Raw genomic sequence first — 14,622 nt, 5'->3', positions numbered from 1 at the left:
TCTCTCCTTAAGAAGCTTAAAACAGGAAAACTAAACTACAAAGAGCACCCATCAGTAGTAAAGAAAATTATAAAGACAAACAGGCACGATAAATATCCAGAGACACACAGAGAGAGAATGGCTGGGTTAAAGAATGTCTTCATTCAGTGACTTCCACCCCCCCACCCCCCCAGAATTCCCAGCAGCAAAGATTCTGGCATGGGAATTCTGGGAGTTAAACTCTACAGATCTAGAAGTGGGCAGATTGGGGAAACACTGGATGGATAACCACCTCCTTGCACAAAGGAAGTGATGTGATTCTTTTAATGCTGATGCAAATCAGTATCTGAGCCATGGCAAGTTTAAGATGTATGGACTTCAACTCTTAGAGGTTCTCAGTCAGAGAGCTGTTGAAGAATTTCGGAATATGAGTGCCACTCATCTTAAAGTTTGCCAAGGTTGGGAAATGTTGTCATAATTCCATTTTTTGTTTAGCTATTTTTCCAGCTCCTCTATATTATTTTGAAATGTAATAATTCAAGGTTGACTCAGCCTTCCATCCTTCCGAGGTAGGTAAAATGAGGACCCAGATTGTTGGGGGCAATTAAGCTGACTTTGTAATAATGCTGCTGGGTGTGTGTGTGTGTGTGAAAGCCCTAATAAGCAGGCATATACATAGAATGAAGGCTACTGCTAAGCTTGTAAGCCGCCCTGAGTCTTTGGAGAAGGGCGGGATATAAATGGAATTAAAATAAATAAATAAATAATAATAAAAAATTAGAAGCATGCATCAGATTCTAAGTTTGGTCTAATTGATATATAGATTTATATAAGGGAAGAGACTTTGCTGGCATTATTATTTTAAATAACAAATAATCCCAGGAGGAAATCAGCTACTTTCTGTAGCAGCCACAAAGTACTGCACGTAGTCCTCGCCTTACGACTGTAAGTGAACAATTACTGTCATAACCCATGATGGTCCTAAAGCAGGTCATCATGTGACTGACCTAATTTTGCAACCTTTTTTAGCTGCTGTCGTTAAGCAAACACTGGCCCTTAAGTGAACCTATTAATCCGTACAGTCCAGTTTTTGCTGGAAACCGGAAGTAAATACTGGTTTTTGACAAAAAAACATTGTAAGTTACAGTCATATGATTCAGCTGTAAACATGAGCCAATTGCGGAGCACCCAAAATACAATCAGGTCACCATAGAGGGGTTAGCTGTTAGAATTTTCTGGCATAACTTTAAAAAGTCATTAAATGACCAGTCATAAATTGTAGACTACCTGTGTTCTCAAGTCCCTTTTGCACCCACTTTCGTTCCATTAATAAGGGTAGTCCTCAAGTTATCACCACAGTTGTGCTCAGAATTTGTGTTGCTAAGTGAAACACTTGCTAAGTGAATTTTGCCCCATTTTACGACTTTTCTTGCCACAGCTGTTTTAGTGAATCACTGGAGTTACTAAGTTAGTAACATGGTTGTTAAGTGAATCTGGCTTCCTCACTGACTTTGTTTGTCAGAAGGGCGCAAAAGGGGATCATGTGACCCTGGGACACTGTGACCGTCATAATTATGAGTCACCTGCCAAGTGTCTGAATTTTGATCCTGTGACCATAGGAATGCTGCAAAGGTTGTAAGTGTGAAAAACAGTCATAAGTCACTTTTTCAGTGCCACTGTAACTTTGAATGGTCCCTAAATGAACATGTGCAATTTTTGGAGCTTATATACATCAATTTGTTTTGAACCAATAAGTAGGTTAATTACCTGGTCAGTGTTTTTATGAAGCAAATTAATCTGTAGTGGAAAAGATCTTGAAAGTACAATTTTTGGAAGAAGTCAGAAAACAGTTTTAAACCATGCAAAATATCCTTGTCATAGGTCTATTTTCAATTGGGTGTTCTTAGGCTGTCACTTGAGCTTAAGCAGCCATCAAGATAAATACTCTTAAGTCTTAATTTTCAATGAGGCGTAGTTGAATGGATTTTAGTTGTCAGGTCACCGATAACAAGCCTGAACATGCTTCCTCCTGCACCCTGCGGCTTTAACTGAGTACCTCAACAACATAAAATCTGTACCTTTTCTTCTGAATTTTTGCTGTGGTTGCAAGTTTTCTGGTTTTGAGTTTAGGGCTTTAATATAAAAAAAAATAAAATAAACCAGTTTTGAAGACGGTGATTTAGCTTGCAAAATCTTTTAGCAAACCTGCTTACTATTAAGAATGTTTGATTTAGGAGTAGTAATGGTGGCTCAGTGGGTTAGGATGCTGAGCTTGTCGAACAGAAGTTCGGCAGTTTGGTGGGTCGAATCCCGAGTGCCACGTAACAGAGTGAGCGCCTGTTACTCGTCCCAGCTTCTGCCAACCTAGCAGTTCGAAAGCACGTAAAAATGCAAGTAGAAAAATAGGGACCACTACGGTGGGAAGGTAACAGCGTTCCGTGCTCATTTGGCGTCTAGTCATGCCGGCCACATGACCACGGAGATGTCCTCGGACAAGCGCTGGCTCTTCGGCTTTGAAACAGAGATGAGCACCGGCCCCTAGAGTTGGAAACGACTGGCACGCATGTGCGGGGGAACCTTTACCTTTACCTTTAATGGTAAATTTATTATGTCAAAATAAACAGATTACAGCAGTGGTATGTCTAAACAATGCAAGCTGTGTCATCCCTAAATATTAGAAAAAGGTGAAAGGTTTAGTAAATTAGTGAACGTTGCCTAATCTCTCTGGATTAGAAATATTTAAATTTCACATTGAAAAGTTGAGAAGGGCATTTTTCTTTTTCAACCTGGCATTCATCTAAACATTCCCTCTTCCTGTGCTGTCCAGTTGTTTGAGAGTAAGTGCTGGGTAAAGCCTTACAATGCCGTTTTCAAATTTATTTATTTATTTTATTTGATTTGTATACCACCCTTCTCCCAAAGGACTCAGGGCGGTGAACAGGGCCATAAATACCAAAATACCCAAAATACAAAAATTAAAAACAAATTAAACCCTAGTGCCCAAATGCAAAAAATAAATTACATTAAAACAATAATTAAAACCAAAACCCATCAGACCAGGCCGGCTTGTTCAAACAAATAGGTTTTTAGACATAAGTTAAACTACAAGATACCTTTATGGACAATACCGAAACACGCAATAGAAAACATAAATGTTGGGTTTAAACATGATGTGACTACGTATAAGGAAATTTTAAGCCTGGAGAGGAACGTATGGTGTTTGAAGCCGTACAATTTTTTACGAGAAGAGAAGATTGTTCAAACCTGGTTTCAATATGGTTAATTACGGGCCAGGTGGAAAGAAGATCAGAAAACTGGCTTTTCAATGACTGACGAAAATTTGGTAAAGCAAATTAGAAATCAGGGTCCAGCACATATCAAACGGATATATCTTGCATTGATAGAAATTGACTCAGAAACAGAACTTGTTAAAGACTGCATGATAAAGTGGGCTCAGAATATTCAAGAAGTCATCACAATGGACACTTGGGAAAGGATCTGGGTGAGGAACGTAAAATTTACGCAAGCTCAAAATTTAAGAGAGAACTTTTACAAAATGTTTTATAGGTGGCATTTAGATCCTAAAAAGCTTGCAAGTATGTATCCGAACTATCAACCTAAATGTTGGAGATGTGGTGGCGAAGACGCAACGTACTTTCATATATGGTGGACCTGTAAAAAGGTTAAAGCTTTTTGGATTAAAATCTGGTGGAATATGCAGAAGATATTCAAGCAAAGGATAAAGTTCTGTCCGCAATTGTTTTTACTGGGCATAATTACGGATACTACTGTTGTGGACACTAAGTTGATGTTGAACTTAATTACGGCAGCAAGACTTTTAGTAGGTCAATATTGGAAGAAGGAGGAACTGCCGACTATAGAAGAATGGACTCTAAAAGTTTCTGACCTGGCGGAAATGGCAAAGATTTCGGCTTATTTGAAAGACCATTTGCAACAACGTTATATTATGGAGTGGAAAAAGTGGATTGATTACATCCAGAACAAATATGGGACTAAAAAGTTTCATTTAGCATTTCTATAAGTTTTGATGTGATATTAGTATTGCTTGTAGTCATTTTATATGAGCTAGAGTGCGATAGACTTAATAGTTTATTGTTGTTAACATATGGTTGATTATGATTGTCTTTACTTTTATACCTTGTATTTAGCTCAGGGAAGTCGGGGAGGGGGGAGGGGGGAAGGAGAGGGGGAGGGTTAGGAAGGGTTGGGTGGGGGGAGGGGGGGAGGGATTGTTAAAGATAAAATGTATTGAAAAACTTTTCAATAAAAAAAACAAAACAAATTAAACCCTAGTGCCCAAATGCAAAAAATAAATTACATTAAAACAATAATTAAAACCAAAACCCATCAGACCAGGCCGGCTTGTTCAAACAAATAGGTTTTTAGATCACATCGGAAGGAGCGAAGGTCGGGAGCCATCCGGAGCTCAACCGGTAAACGGTTCCACAGGTCAGGCGCACCCACAGAGAACGCCCTCCCCCTGGGGGCCACCAGACGGCATTCTCCGACCGGCGGCACCCTGAGGAGGCCCTCTCTGTGGGAGTGCACTGGACGGAGGGAAGTTGATGCCGGCAGCAGGTGCTCCCTAAGGTACTCCGGACCCATGCCATGTTTCTGATTCCCTATACAAAGAGCAAATGTGGGTTTGAGGTCCTTGCAACTTGAGATCCATGTTACCCATATCTTTACTAAGCTATCACTTGGCTTGTTTGATTCTGGTTTAGGGAAACCATGAATCCAGCTGTTGAACAGGTAGTCCTTGACTTATGACCACAACTGGGATCAGAATTTCCAAGGCCAAGCAAGGTGGTTGGCTAACTGAATCATGGCCTGATTCTCTGATCTTTTTGATTACGGGACTGAAGACTAAAACGTGAAGAATGGTGGCAGAAATTTGGTATGTCTAGCAACTAGACTCTAGTTTAATGAGAAAAAGGACTAGGGGTGACATGACTAGAAAGAGTGCAGAGAGGAGCTAAAACATATAAGGAACAGCTGCTGGAATTGGGTATGTCTAGTTTAATGAAGAAAAGGAGGAGGGGTGACGTGATAGCAGCCTTCCAATATCTCAGGGGCTGCCCCAAAGAAGAGGGAGTCAAGCTATTCTCCAAAGCGCCTGAAGGCAGGACAAGAAGCAACAGATGGAAACTAGTCAAGGAGAGAAGCAACCTAGAACTAAGGAGAAATTTATGATGTGAGAACAATTAATCAGTGGAACAGTTTGCTTCCAGAAGTTGTGGATTCCCCATCACTGGAAGTTTGTAAGAAAAGACTGGACAGCCATTTGTCTGAAATGTTATAGAGTTTCCTGCTGAGCAGCGGGTTGGACTAGAAGACCTCCAAGGTCCCTTTCAATTCTGTTATACTGTTAAGTCAATTGTATGGGTATTAAAAGAATCCAGCTTCACTCACTGACTTTACTCATCAGAAGTTGGCTGAAAAGGTTGCAAATAACAATCACGTGACTGCAGGACACCATAACTAATAAATGCATGCGGATTCTAAACAACCAAATTTTGATCACTTGACTGGGTGTGTATGCTGTGAAGGTCTTAAGTGAGAGGTCTGCTTTTGTGTCACTTTTCAGTGCTGTTGTAACTTCTAATGGTCGCTGAACAAATTGAGGACTATCTGTAGTTTATGAACCACCATTTGATTTATTGAAGCCTGCTTCAATAAATATAGTTAAAATCAGCAACAGCATCAAATTTGATATCAGAGAAAAATTATCAGGATAATCTTCTTTCTTCCACTTAATAAAGCCTTTTCTTCTTATCTACACAGGTTCTGTTCTGGATGTGATCAAGCACATTGTAGCCAAAGGGGAACATAAGAATGGAGTCCTGGATGAGCCTGTAATAGCCACAATCCTCAAAGAGGTTTTGGAAGGATTGGAGTACCTGCATAAAAATGGGCAAATCCACAGGTGGGTTTCTGATGCATTGCTTCAGATGGTTGATGCTCAGGTTGATGCTTCCATGTTTTTCCTAACCATGAAGAATCGGAGCTCCGACTTTCCATCTACCATCTCCCCCACACGTTTCCCTGTTTGTCTGGTGTTAATCCCTGCTTATCTGGGAATTGCCTGCTGGAGACAATGTGTCTTTTTGTTTCCTTTCTAGGTTTTTAATTGCCTCCTTTGTAAATGTGGTTTATTTCTGTGTGCTTATTTATGACTGAAGACATTGAATGACTTCTGCCAGTAAGGGAACAGGAACTCAAGCAGGATTGACAACTGCCAGTCAAAGAGCCTTGTTAAACTCTGGTTGCAAAACTATCAGGAAGGATCTGGTGGTAACCTTTCCTCACTAACACGTTGTATGAAAAGGGCCCACAATTTCTTGAGGTTGCAGTATCCTCCATCGGATGCGTTTCTGATTGGCTGCCAGTTGTGGGATTCATGACTGACAAGCGGTCCCTTTTCATCGAATGCCAGTCTCTTTATGATTAGCAAGGCTGAACCTTAAGTCTGGCAACCTTAAGAAAGAATGACGTTTAAAACTGTGCCTTGCAGCAGCCTCTCTCAGTCTGAAAACCACATGGTTTGGGTTGCTAGGGAGGCTGGAAAATCTTGGAGCTGTGGACTTCCTTCATTGGAAAAAAAAAGGAAAGCGATTCTTTAAAGCAGAAGACCCTGTACCATTTCAGATGAACGGTTGCCCAGTCTCTTCTTAAGAACTTCTCTTGTTGGAGTGCCTGTAGTTTCTGGAGGCAAGTCGTTCCACTGATTAATTGTTCTCACTGTCAGGAAATTTCTTTTTAGTTCTAGGTTGGTTCTCGCCTTTGTTAACTTCCATTCATTGCTGCTTTTCCTGCCTTACCTCCCCCCCCACAAACAAACACACTTGGAGAATACTTTGAGTCCCTCTTTTTTGTGGCAGCCCCTTAGATATTGGAACCTCTTTTTTGTGGCAGCCCCTTAGATATTGGAACACTGCTATCATGTCACCCCCTGGTCCTTTTCATCAAACTAGACATAACAGAGTCACAGAAATTTCTGAAAAATACGGCTTGAAGCTTACCTCAAAAACCAAGATCATGGTCGTCAGCAAACAACCCGTTCGTTTACCACCAATAAATTCGGAAGGAATACCATTTGAAAAAGTTGAAAGGATCACGCACCTCGGTTCTAATTTATTTATTTATTTATTTATTTTAATCCCATTTACATCCCGCCCTTCTCCGAAGACTCAGGGCGGCTTACAATCTAAGCACAAATCAAATGTGCTTAGCAATAGCCTTCATTCTATGTATATGCCTCCTTATTAGGGCTTTTGCCCCCCCCCCAGCAGCATTATTACAAAGTCAGGTTATTGCCCCCAACAATCTGGGTCCTCATTTTACCTACCTCGGAAGGATGGAAGGCTGAGTCAACCTTGAGCCTGGTGGGACTCGAACCTGCACTAATTGCAGGCAGCTGGTGTTACTTAAGGAGGCATTAGCCCACTGCTCCACCAAGGCTCTTACATGAAAGCTGGGACAGGACCATTGAAGTAAAGACCAAGGATAGAGAAAGCTCGAACAGCATTCTTCAAAAATGAAAAAGGTCTTCTGCAGTCACGACATAAGCCTAATATTGAACATCAGGCTTGTCAGATGTTATATTTTTTCTGTCCTGCTCTATGGAGTGGAGAGTTGGTCTCTGACAGAAGGCCACCTGAAGAGACTAGAAGCATTTGAAATGTGGATTTACAGGCAGCTGTTACACCTAAGCTGGGTTGATAAGATCGGAAATGAGGGGGTGATAAGCCGCCTGGAAAAGCCAATGGAAATCATCAAAACAATTAAAAAAATGAAAGTTAGAATATTTCGGACCTGTGATGTGACACCCAGAAAAATATGGCCTACTCCATTTAATCCTCCAGGGAAAGATTGAAGGCAAACGAGGTCCAGGCAGAAGAAGAACATCATGGCTTCAAAATCTAAGGGACTGGTTTGGACAAAACTCAGCTGCACTTTTTCGTGTGGCTACTGATAAAAACAGGATCGCCAACGCAATCGCCAATGTCCGATATGGCACAACAAGAAGAAGACATAATTTAATTTAATTTAATTTAATTTAATAATTTAATTTGTATACCGCCCTTCTCCCGAAGGACTCAGGGCGGTGAACAGGGCAATACATAATAAAAAACAGGATACAAAAATTAAAAAATAATTAAACAACTATGCCCGTAATAATTAGTACATATTAAAAGTTAAAACTAATTTATAAAAAACCCAACCCCATCCCATCAGACCAGGCCAGCTTGTTCAAAAAAGAAGGTTTTGAGATCGCGCCGGAAGGAGCGAAGGTCGGGGGCCATCCGGAGCTCGACCGGCAAGCGGTTCCAAAGGTCTGGCGCGCCCACAGAGAACGCTCTCCCCCTGGGGGCCACCAATCGGCATTCTTTAATCGGAGGCACCCTGAGGAGGCCCTCTCTGTGGGAGCGCACTGGACGGAGGGAAGTTGACGCCGGCTGCAATTCTTGCAACCGTTCTTCATATGTTTTAGCCTCCGGTCCCCTAATCATCTTTGTTGCTCTTCTCTACACTCTTTTAAAAGTCTTTTTTATATGGTGGTGACCAAAACATGATACAATATTTCAAGTATGTTTTTACCAAGACATTGTAAGACACTGCCCTTGGTGGGGCAGTGGTTAGAAGGCGTTATTGCAGACTTACTCACTGCCCACTGCCAGCAGTTCGATCTTGATGGGGCTCAAGGTTGACTCAGCCTTCCATCCTTCCGAGACCGGTAAAATGAGGACCCAGATTGTTTTGGGGAGGGGGGCAAGATGCTGACTCTGTAAACCTCTTAGAGAAGGCTATAAAGCACTCTCTTCTCCATGTGAGGCACTGTAAGGCACCGTCAACCATAAGTCTAAGTGCTATTGCTATTGCTAGTGACACCACGTGATCTTGATTCTATCTCTCTGTTAATGCAGCATTGGACTGCATTGGCTTTTTTGGCCGCTGCAGCACACTGCTGGCTCATATTGAAGTGATTGTCCACTAGGACTTCAAGATCCCTCTCACAGTTGCTACTATTGAGCAAGGTACCCCCCTATACTATGCTTGTGCATTTGGTTTTTCTTGCCTAAATGTAGAACCTTACTTTTTTCACCCTTGAATTTCATTTTGTTAGATAGCGCCCAGTGTTCAAGTCTGTCCAGATCCTCCCGTATCTTAAGCCTGTCTTCTGGAGTGTTGGCTATTCCTGCCAGCTTGGTGTCATCTGCAAATTTGATGTTCCCCCTCATCCAAATCATTGATGAAGATGTTGAAGAGCATTGGGCCCAGAAAAGAGCCTTGGGGTACCTCACTGCATACCTCTGTCTATGCAAATGCAGTTCCATTAAAGACTGCACTTGTGAGTGTGGCTGGTCAATCAGTGTGGTCTTTTGTTCACTTTTTAGCCTTTTGATTGTCTCTTTTAAACAGTATGTAAATGTGATTTATCTGTATGTGCCTGTTAAGGGCCGATTTGTTTGACTGACAGTATCTTAGCTTGGTCTAAGATGCTCACAGTTTCACAGTTGAATGAAACTGTCATAAAATCTGTCCAAGTTTTTTTTTTAGATTTTTTTTCTTGATTTGTTGTTTTGCAAGTATAGGAATAGAATCTTCTAAGATTGAAAGTAGCATTTCTTGGGTCCTGAGATGTTGACAAGATGGATCACAAGATGGATGTTTTTTGTTGCCTTATCATAAGATTGTTAACAACAACAATTGCCATTGTTAACCGTTGTGTGTTATTCATTACCTGCTATGTGGCATTCTTTTTCTGCTCGTCCTCCATCAGTAGATTACTTGCTTACATACTTCCTCACTTGATTTGGGGATCATAAAAGGAGAAATGAATGAATGAAAAGGATGAATAAAATGTGCCATGAGAAGATTAAGGCATCAGAACACAGAGCCTCACTTGTGCTCTCTTGCTACTGATTCAAGACCACAACATGCTGGAACTGAATTGAAACTTGATATTGATTGACAGCACTGCTGTCGCCAAAAAAGTGAAATCTAAAATTGGTACAGTTAAAGGACTTAACAAGGGATCACTTCCTTCCGAACTTTGATCCTATAAGAACAGGTTTCCCTCTTAGGTGAGAGCGACATTCTTCCTCATCTCAGCTCCGAATTCCCTCTTTTCTTCTTTAGAGTTGAACATCTCTCTGAAATTGAGCCCCTGTAATAAAATAACAGAATAATGTGCTTGGCAATCAATACCGGTATGTATTTACGATGGTTGCAATGTCCAGGGGTCATGTAATTGCCAATTGTGACCTTCCCAACCAGATTCCAACAATAACAATAACAGGAGTTGGAAGGGACCTTGGAGGTCATCTAGTCCAACCCCCCTGCTCAGGCAGGAAACCCTATACCATTTCAGACAAATGGCTGTCCAATCTCTTCTTAAAAACCTCCAGTGTTGGAGCACCCACAACTTCTGGAGGCGGGTTGTTCCACTGGTTAATTGTTCACACTGTTAGGAAATTTCTCCTTAATTCTGTGTTGGATTTCTCTTTGATAATCTACCATCCATTGCTTCTTGTCCTTCCTTCTGGTGCTTTAAAGAATAGGTTGACTACCTCTTTTTGTGGCAGCCCCTGAAATACTGCTATCATGTCACCCCTAGTCCTTCTTTTCATTAAACCAGACATAACACAATTCTTGCAACCATTCTTACTATGTTTTAGCCTTCAGCCTTCCAATCATCTTGGTTGCTCTTTTCTTCATTATTTCTAGAGCCTCAACATCTTTTTTTATATTGTGGCCACCAAACTGGATACAGTATTCCAAGTGTGGTCTTATCAAGGCATGATAAAGTGGTATTAATACTTCACCTGATTTTGATTCTATCCCTCTGTTAATGCAGAACTGTGTTGGCTTTTTTGGCAGCTGCAGCACACGGCTGGCTCCTATTTAAGTGATTGTCCACTAGGACTCCGAGATCCCTCACTTAGTTATCACTATTGAGGCAGGTACCCCCTATACTATACCTCTGGATTTGGTTTTTCTTGCCTAAAGGTAGAATCTTATTTTTCTCTACATTGAATTTCATTTTGTTAGATAGGGCCCAAGTCTATGTCTTGAGCCTATCTTCCAGGTGTTGGCTATTCTTGCCAACAAAGGATCCAGCACTGTGTTCCTTAGACAAGCTTCAAAGATACATCCTAAGTGTTGCCTCTTAAAGCATCACAGAAGATGAGAAAGTCTGTCTTGAAAGTGTCCAGTTGGCAAAGAGACCGTCTTCACTGACAGCCCTAAGACAAGAACAGATTATAACCCCATTTGTTGAATAAACCATAATGCCTTGATTTGCACATTGCGCCAACTTCTAAAGAAACTACATCTTGAGTTAGAACATAATTTGAATTGATGTGTAACAATTGTGGCCTTGGGGGGCGGTTCTTCTAAACCAGGGCTTTTCAACCTTTTCAGAGATTTTTACCAACTTTAGGATATGGCAGTATTTTGAGTACCACCAGTCGCCTAGCAGGTGGGTGTGGCCTGTTCAACGCCACTCACTGGACACAGCTGACTTAAGACAGCTGGGTCCGAACGGAACAAGTCTCACTGGGTGGCTAACTCGATGTGGGGATAATTTGGTGCACCACAAACTCCCCGCCAACTGCTAGCAGGCAAGCACATGTGCGCCACACACACACACACACACACGCACACACACACACACACACACTGCATTCCAGGTTTGGGGATTTTTATCCACAGAGGGAGGAGAGGGCCTTGTCCTCAAGCCCAGGCAAGGATTTGTAGTTTGCTAGCTCAGATGTGGATACAAATTCCCAAGCTTGGAGTGTGTGTGTGTGTGTGTGTGTGTGTGTGTGTGTGTGTGTGTGTGTAACACACTAAAAAGTTCTTTTTCCAATCTCACACATCGTTGGTGTTTCCCTGTCCAGTGCATGTCCATGTACTTCCCTTCCCTTCCCTGTCTCACAACTCACTCCTTTGATTTTCAGACACATGTTTCTCACATAAGCTTCTTAAAAAAACCCCTCAAGGTATGCTGTAATTAGCAGGAAAAATAAACCTAGCACTCCTGAATTCATTCCCCAAAGAGGAAAGGAAAGTTCGCAGCCTGCAAGTTGCTAGCAAAGTCGTCAAACAACATAGTTATTGCTGCTGGAGGCAAGAATAAATAAAGACTCGATTTTGTAGCTCTCTCCTGTTACTACATCCTCTTACTTCCAAAATGTGGCCTTGGGTTGCACAAGGGGCTAGGCTAAAATCCGGCTGAGTAGTTTGCAGCCAGGTGTTCAGTACAGACCTTGCCAATGTGATTTAAATAGCCCAGGAAGGGATAGGAAAACCCGAGGAAAACTTGGCAATCAATAAACTACAACTAAAGAGAAACTTCTTAATAGCGAGAACAATTAACCAGAGGAACGGCTTTTCTTCAGAAGTTGTGGGTGCTTCATCACTGGAGGTTTTTAAGAAGAGACTGGACAGCCATTTGCCTGGAATGGTATAGAGCAGGGGTAGGCAACCTCGGCTCTTTTATGACTCATGGACTTCAACTCCCAGAATTCCTGAGCCAGCCATGCTGAGGAGAAAGAGAGAGGTTTCCAAGCTGAGCATGCTGGCTCAGGAATTCTGGGAGTTGAAGTCCATGAGTCATAAAAGAGCCGAGGTTGCCTACCCCTGGTATAGAGTCTCCTGCTCAAGTAGAGGGTTGGTCTAGATCAGGGGTGTCAAACTCAATTTCATTGAGGGCCACATCAGCATTGCGGTTGCCCTCAGGGGGCCGGGTGGGTGTGGCCTGGGTGGGTGTGGCCTACCGGGTGGGCGTGGCTAGAGTGCGTATGGCCTACTGGGTGGGCGTGGCCAGCTCTACATCGTTCGCATCAAGGGTGCCTATGGGGGCCTGGGCAGGAGTGGGAAAGATCTGAGGGTCTCTGGCAGAAGGAGGGTCTCTGGGCCAGGGCTAAGGCAGTGGGGGCCATTCCCTCACTGTTTCCAGGATGGCTTCATGGGCCACATGAAACCACTTCGCGGGCCGGATCTGGCCCCCGGGCCTTGTGTTTGACATGTCTGGTCTAGATGACCTTAAAGGTCCCTTCCAGCTCTGTGATTCTATGATCTGCGTTGCATAAAGACTTTTAGGGCTCCTGTCCAACACTTCACACATCTTCTCTCTTTCTGGATGAACCGTTTTCCTGACGCAGCAGGGTACCAAAAGCAGCACTGTGGATCCCTGTTTTTGTAAGAGGGCCATGTTGGGTTCTCTAGTTTTCCGAATACGCCAGGAAATGATATCCTTATTACAGTGGCTAATGCTCACTTAGAAGAGAAGGAAAAGGGTGCATTTGGAGACGGCACTGGGGTTGGCTCAGATGGTGCTCACATAATTTTGATATCTGTGTGAGAGAGATGTGATTGCGTGGGGTTACTCCAGTGTAAAAGAACCGTTCAGCTGAATGCAAGTAAGACTTCTTTGTTGCAGAGGCCCTAAGGATTATGATGGTGGCATAGCTTTCCTTTGGAGAAGTGCCTAGGGCAGACATGTCAAACACAAGGCCCGGGGGCCAGATCCGGCCTGCGAAGTGGTTTCATGTGGCCCACGTAGCCATCCTGGAAACAGTGAGGGAACGGCCCCCACCCACTGCCTTGGCCCTGGCCCAGAGACCCTCCTTCTGCCAGAGACCCTCAGATCTGTCCCACTCCTGCCCAGGCCCCCATAGGCACCCTTGATGTGAACGATGTAGAGCTGGCCACGCCCACCCAGTAGGCCATACGCACTCTAGCCACGCCCACCCAGTAGGCCACGCCCACCCTGGCCATACCCACCCAGCCCGCTGAGGGCAACCGCAATGCTGATGCGGCCCTCAATGAAATTGAGTTTGACACCCCTGGCCTAGGGCCACAGTGGGTGGGAGGGGAAGGAAATAAAAAACAAGTCATAAGTCACTTTTTTCAATGGTGTTCTAACTTTGAACAGTCACTCAATGAGCTGTTATAAGTCGAGGATTTTCTGCCCTTGGAGAATACCAGAAAACTGCCAGGGCAAACTTATGAAAACATGTAGCAAACCCGACACACCTAGCTGGGTCATGAAACATCTGCAAGAAAACCACCCAGCTCAGAGAGCACCAAGGAGCCCACAGTTCAACCCTGAGCTACAAATATTTTCTTCCTTTCATCCCAGAAAAATTGGTCCTCAAACACTCATTAATTTTCAAGAGAATCTTAGGACCTAGCTTGAATGGGTAGTAGTTTAATACAGGTAGTCCTTGGGTTACAACCGTTTGTTTAGCGACTCTTCAAAGTAACATTGGCATTGAAAAAAGTGACCTCTGGCCAACTGTTGCAGCATCCATCCCTATGGTCACCTGATCAGAGTTGGGTGTTCGGCAACCAGCATGCATTTATGTCGGTTGCAACGTCCCAGCATCCCCTGGGTCATGCGATTGCCATTAGTGACCTTCCCAACCTGGTTAATGCCTTCCCCTGCAGTGTAAAGCTAGTCCTCCAGTTTCAAGCACAATTGAGCCAAAAATGTATGTTGCTAAGTGAGAAATTTGTTAAGTGAGTGTTGCCCCATTTTACAACTTTTCTGGCCACATGTGTTAAGTGAATCACTGCAGTTGTTAAATTAGTAACACCGTGGTCAAGTGA

General features: G+C 43.0%; 2 protein-coding genes across 4 annotated transcripts in view; both read left to right on the top strand.

Moving 5' to 3' along the window:
- The window catches only part of LOC308678436 (uncharacterized protein), a 558,730-nt gene that overhangs the window by 145,416 nt on the left and 398,692 nt on the right, over window positions 1-14,622 (top strand). The window lies entirely within an intron of this gene.
- OXSR1 (oxidative stress responsive kinase 1) overlaps window positions 1-14,622 on the top strand; it is a 99,102-nt gene that overhangs the window by 32,419 nt on the left and 52,061 nt on the right. For all 3 annotated transcript variants that reach the window (XR_014028660.1, XM_081345622.1, XM_081345621.1), the window contains exon 4: window positions 5,785-5,926. Coding sequence is in view for 2 of the 3 variants with exons in the window: in XM_081345622.1 (XP_081201748.1) it covers window positions 5,785-5,926 (142 nt within the window). In the remaining variant the exon portion in view is untranslated. The remainder of the gene's footprint in view (window positions 1-5,784; window positions 5,927-14,622) is intronic.

The sequence above is a fragment of the Vipera berus genome (genome assembly GCF_964194415.1).
Source record: "Vipera berus genome assembly, chromosome: Z".
Classification (NCBI taxonomy): Eukaryota; Metazoa; Chordata; class Lepidosauria; order Squamata; family Viperidae; genus Vipera; species Vipera berus.
Note: the sequence above shows the minus strand (reverse complement) of the source record. Positions and strands in the feature narration are given on the sequence as shown.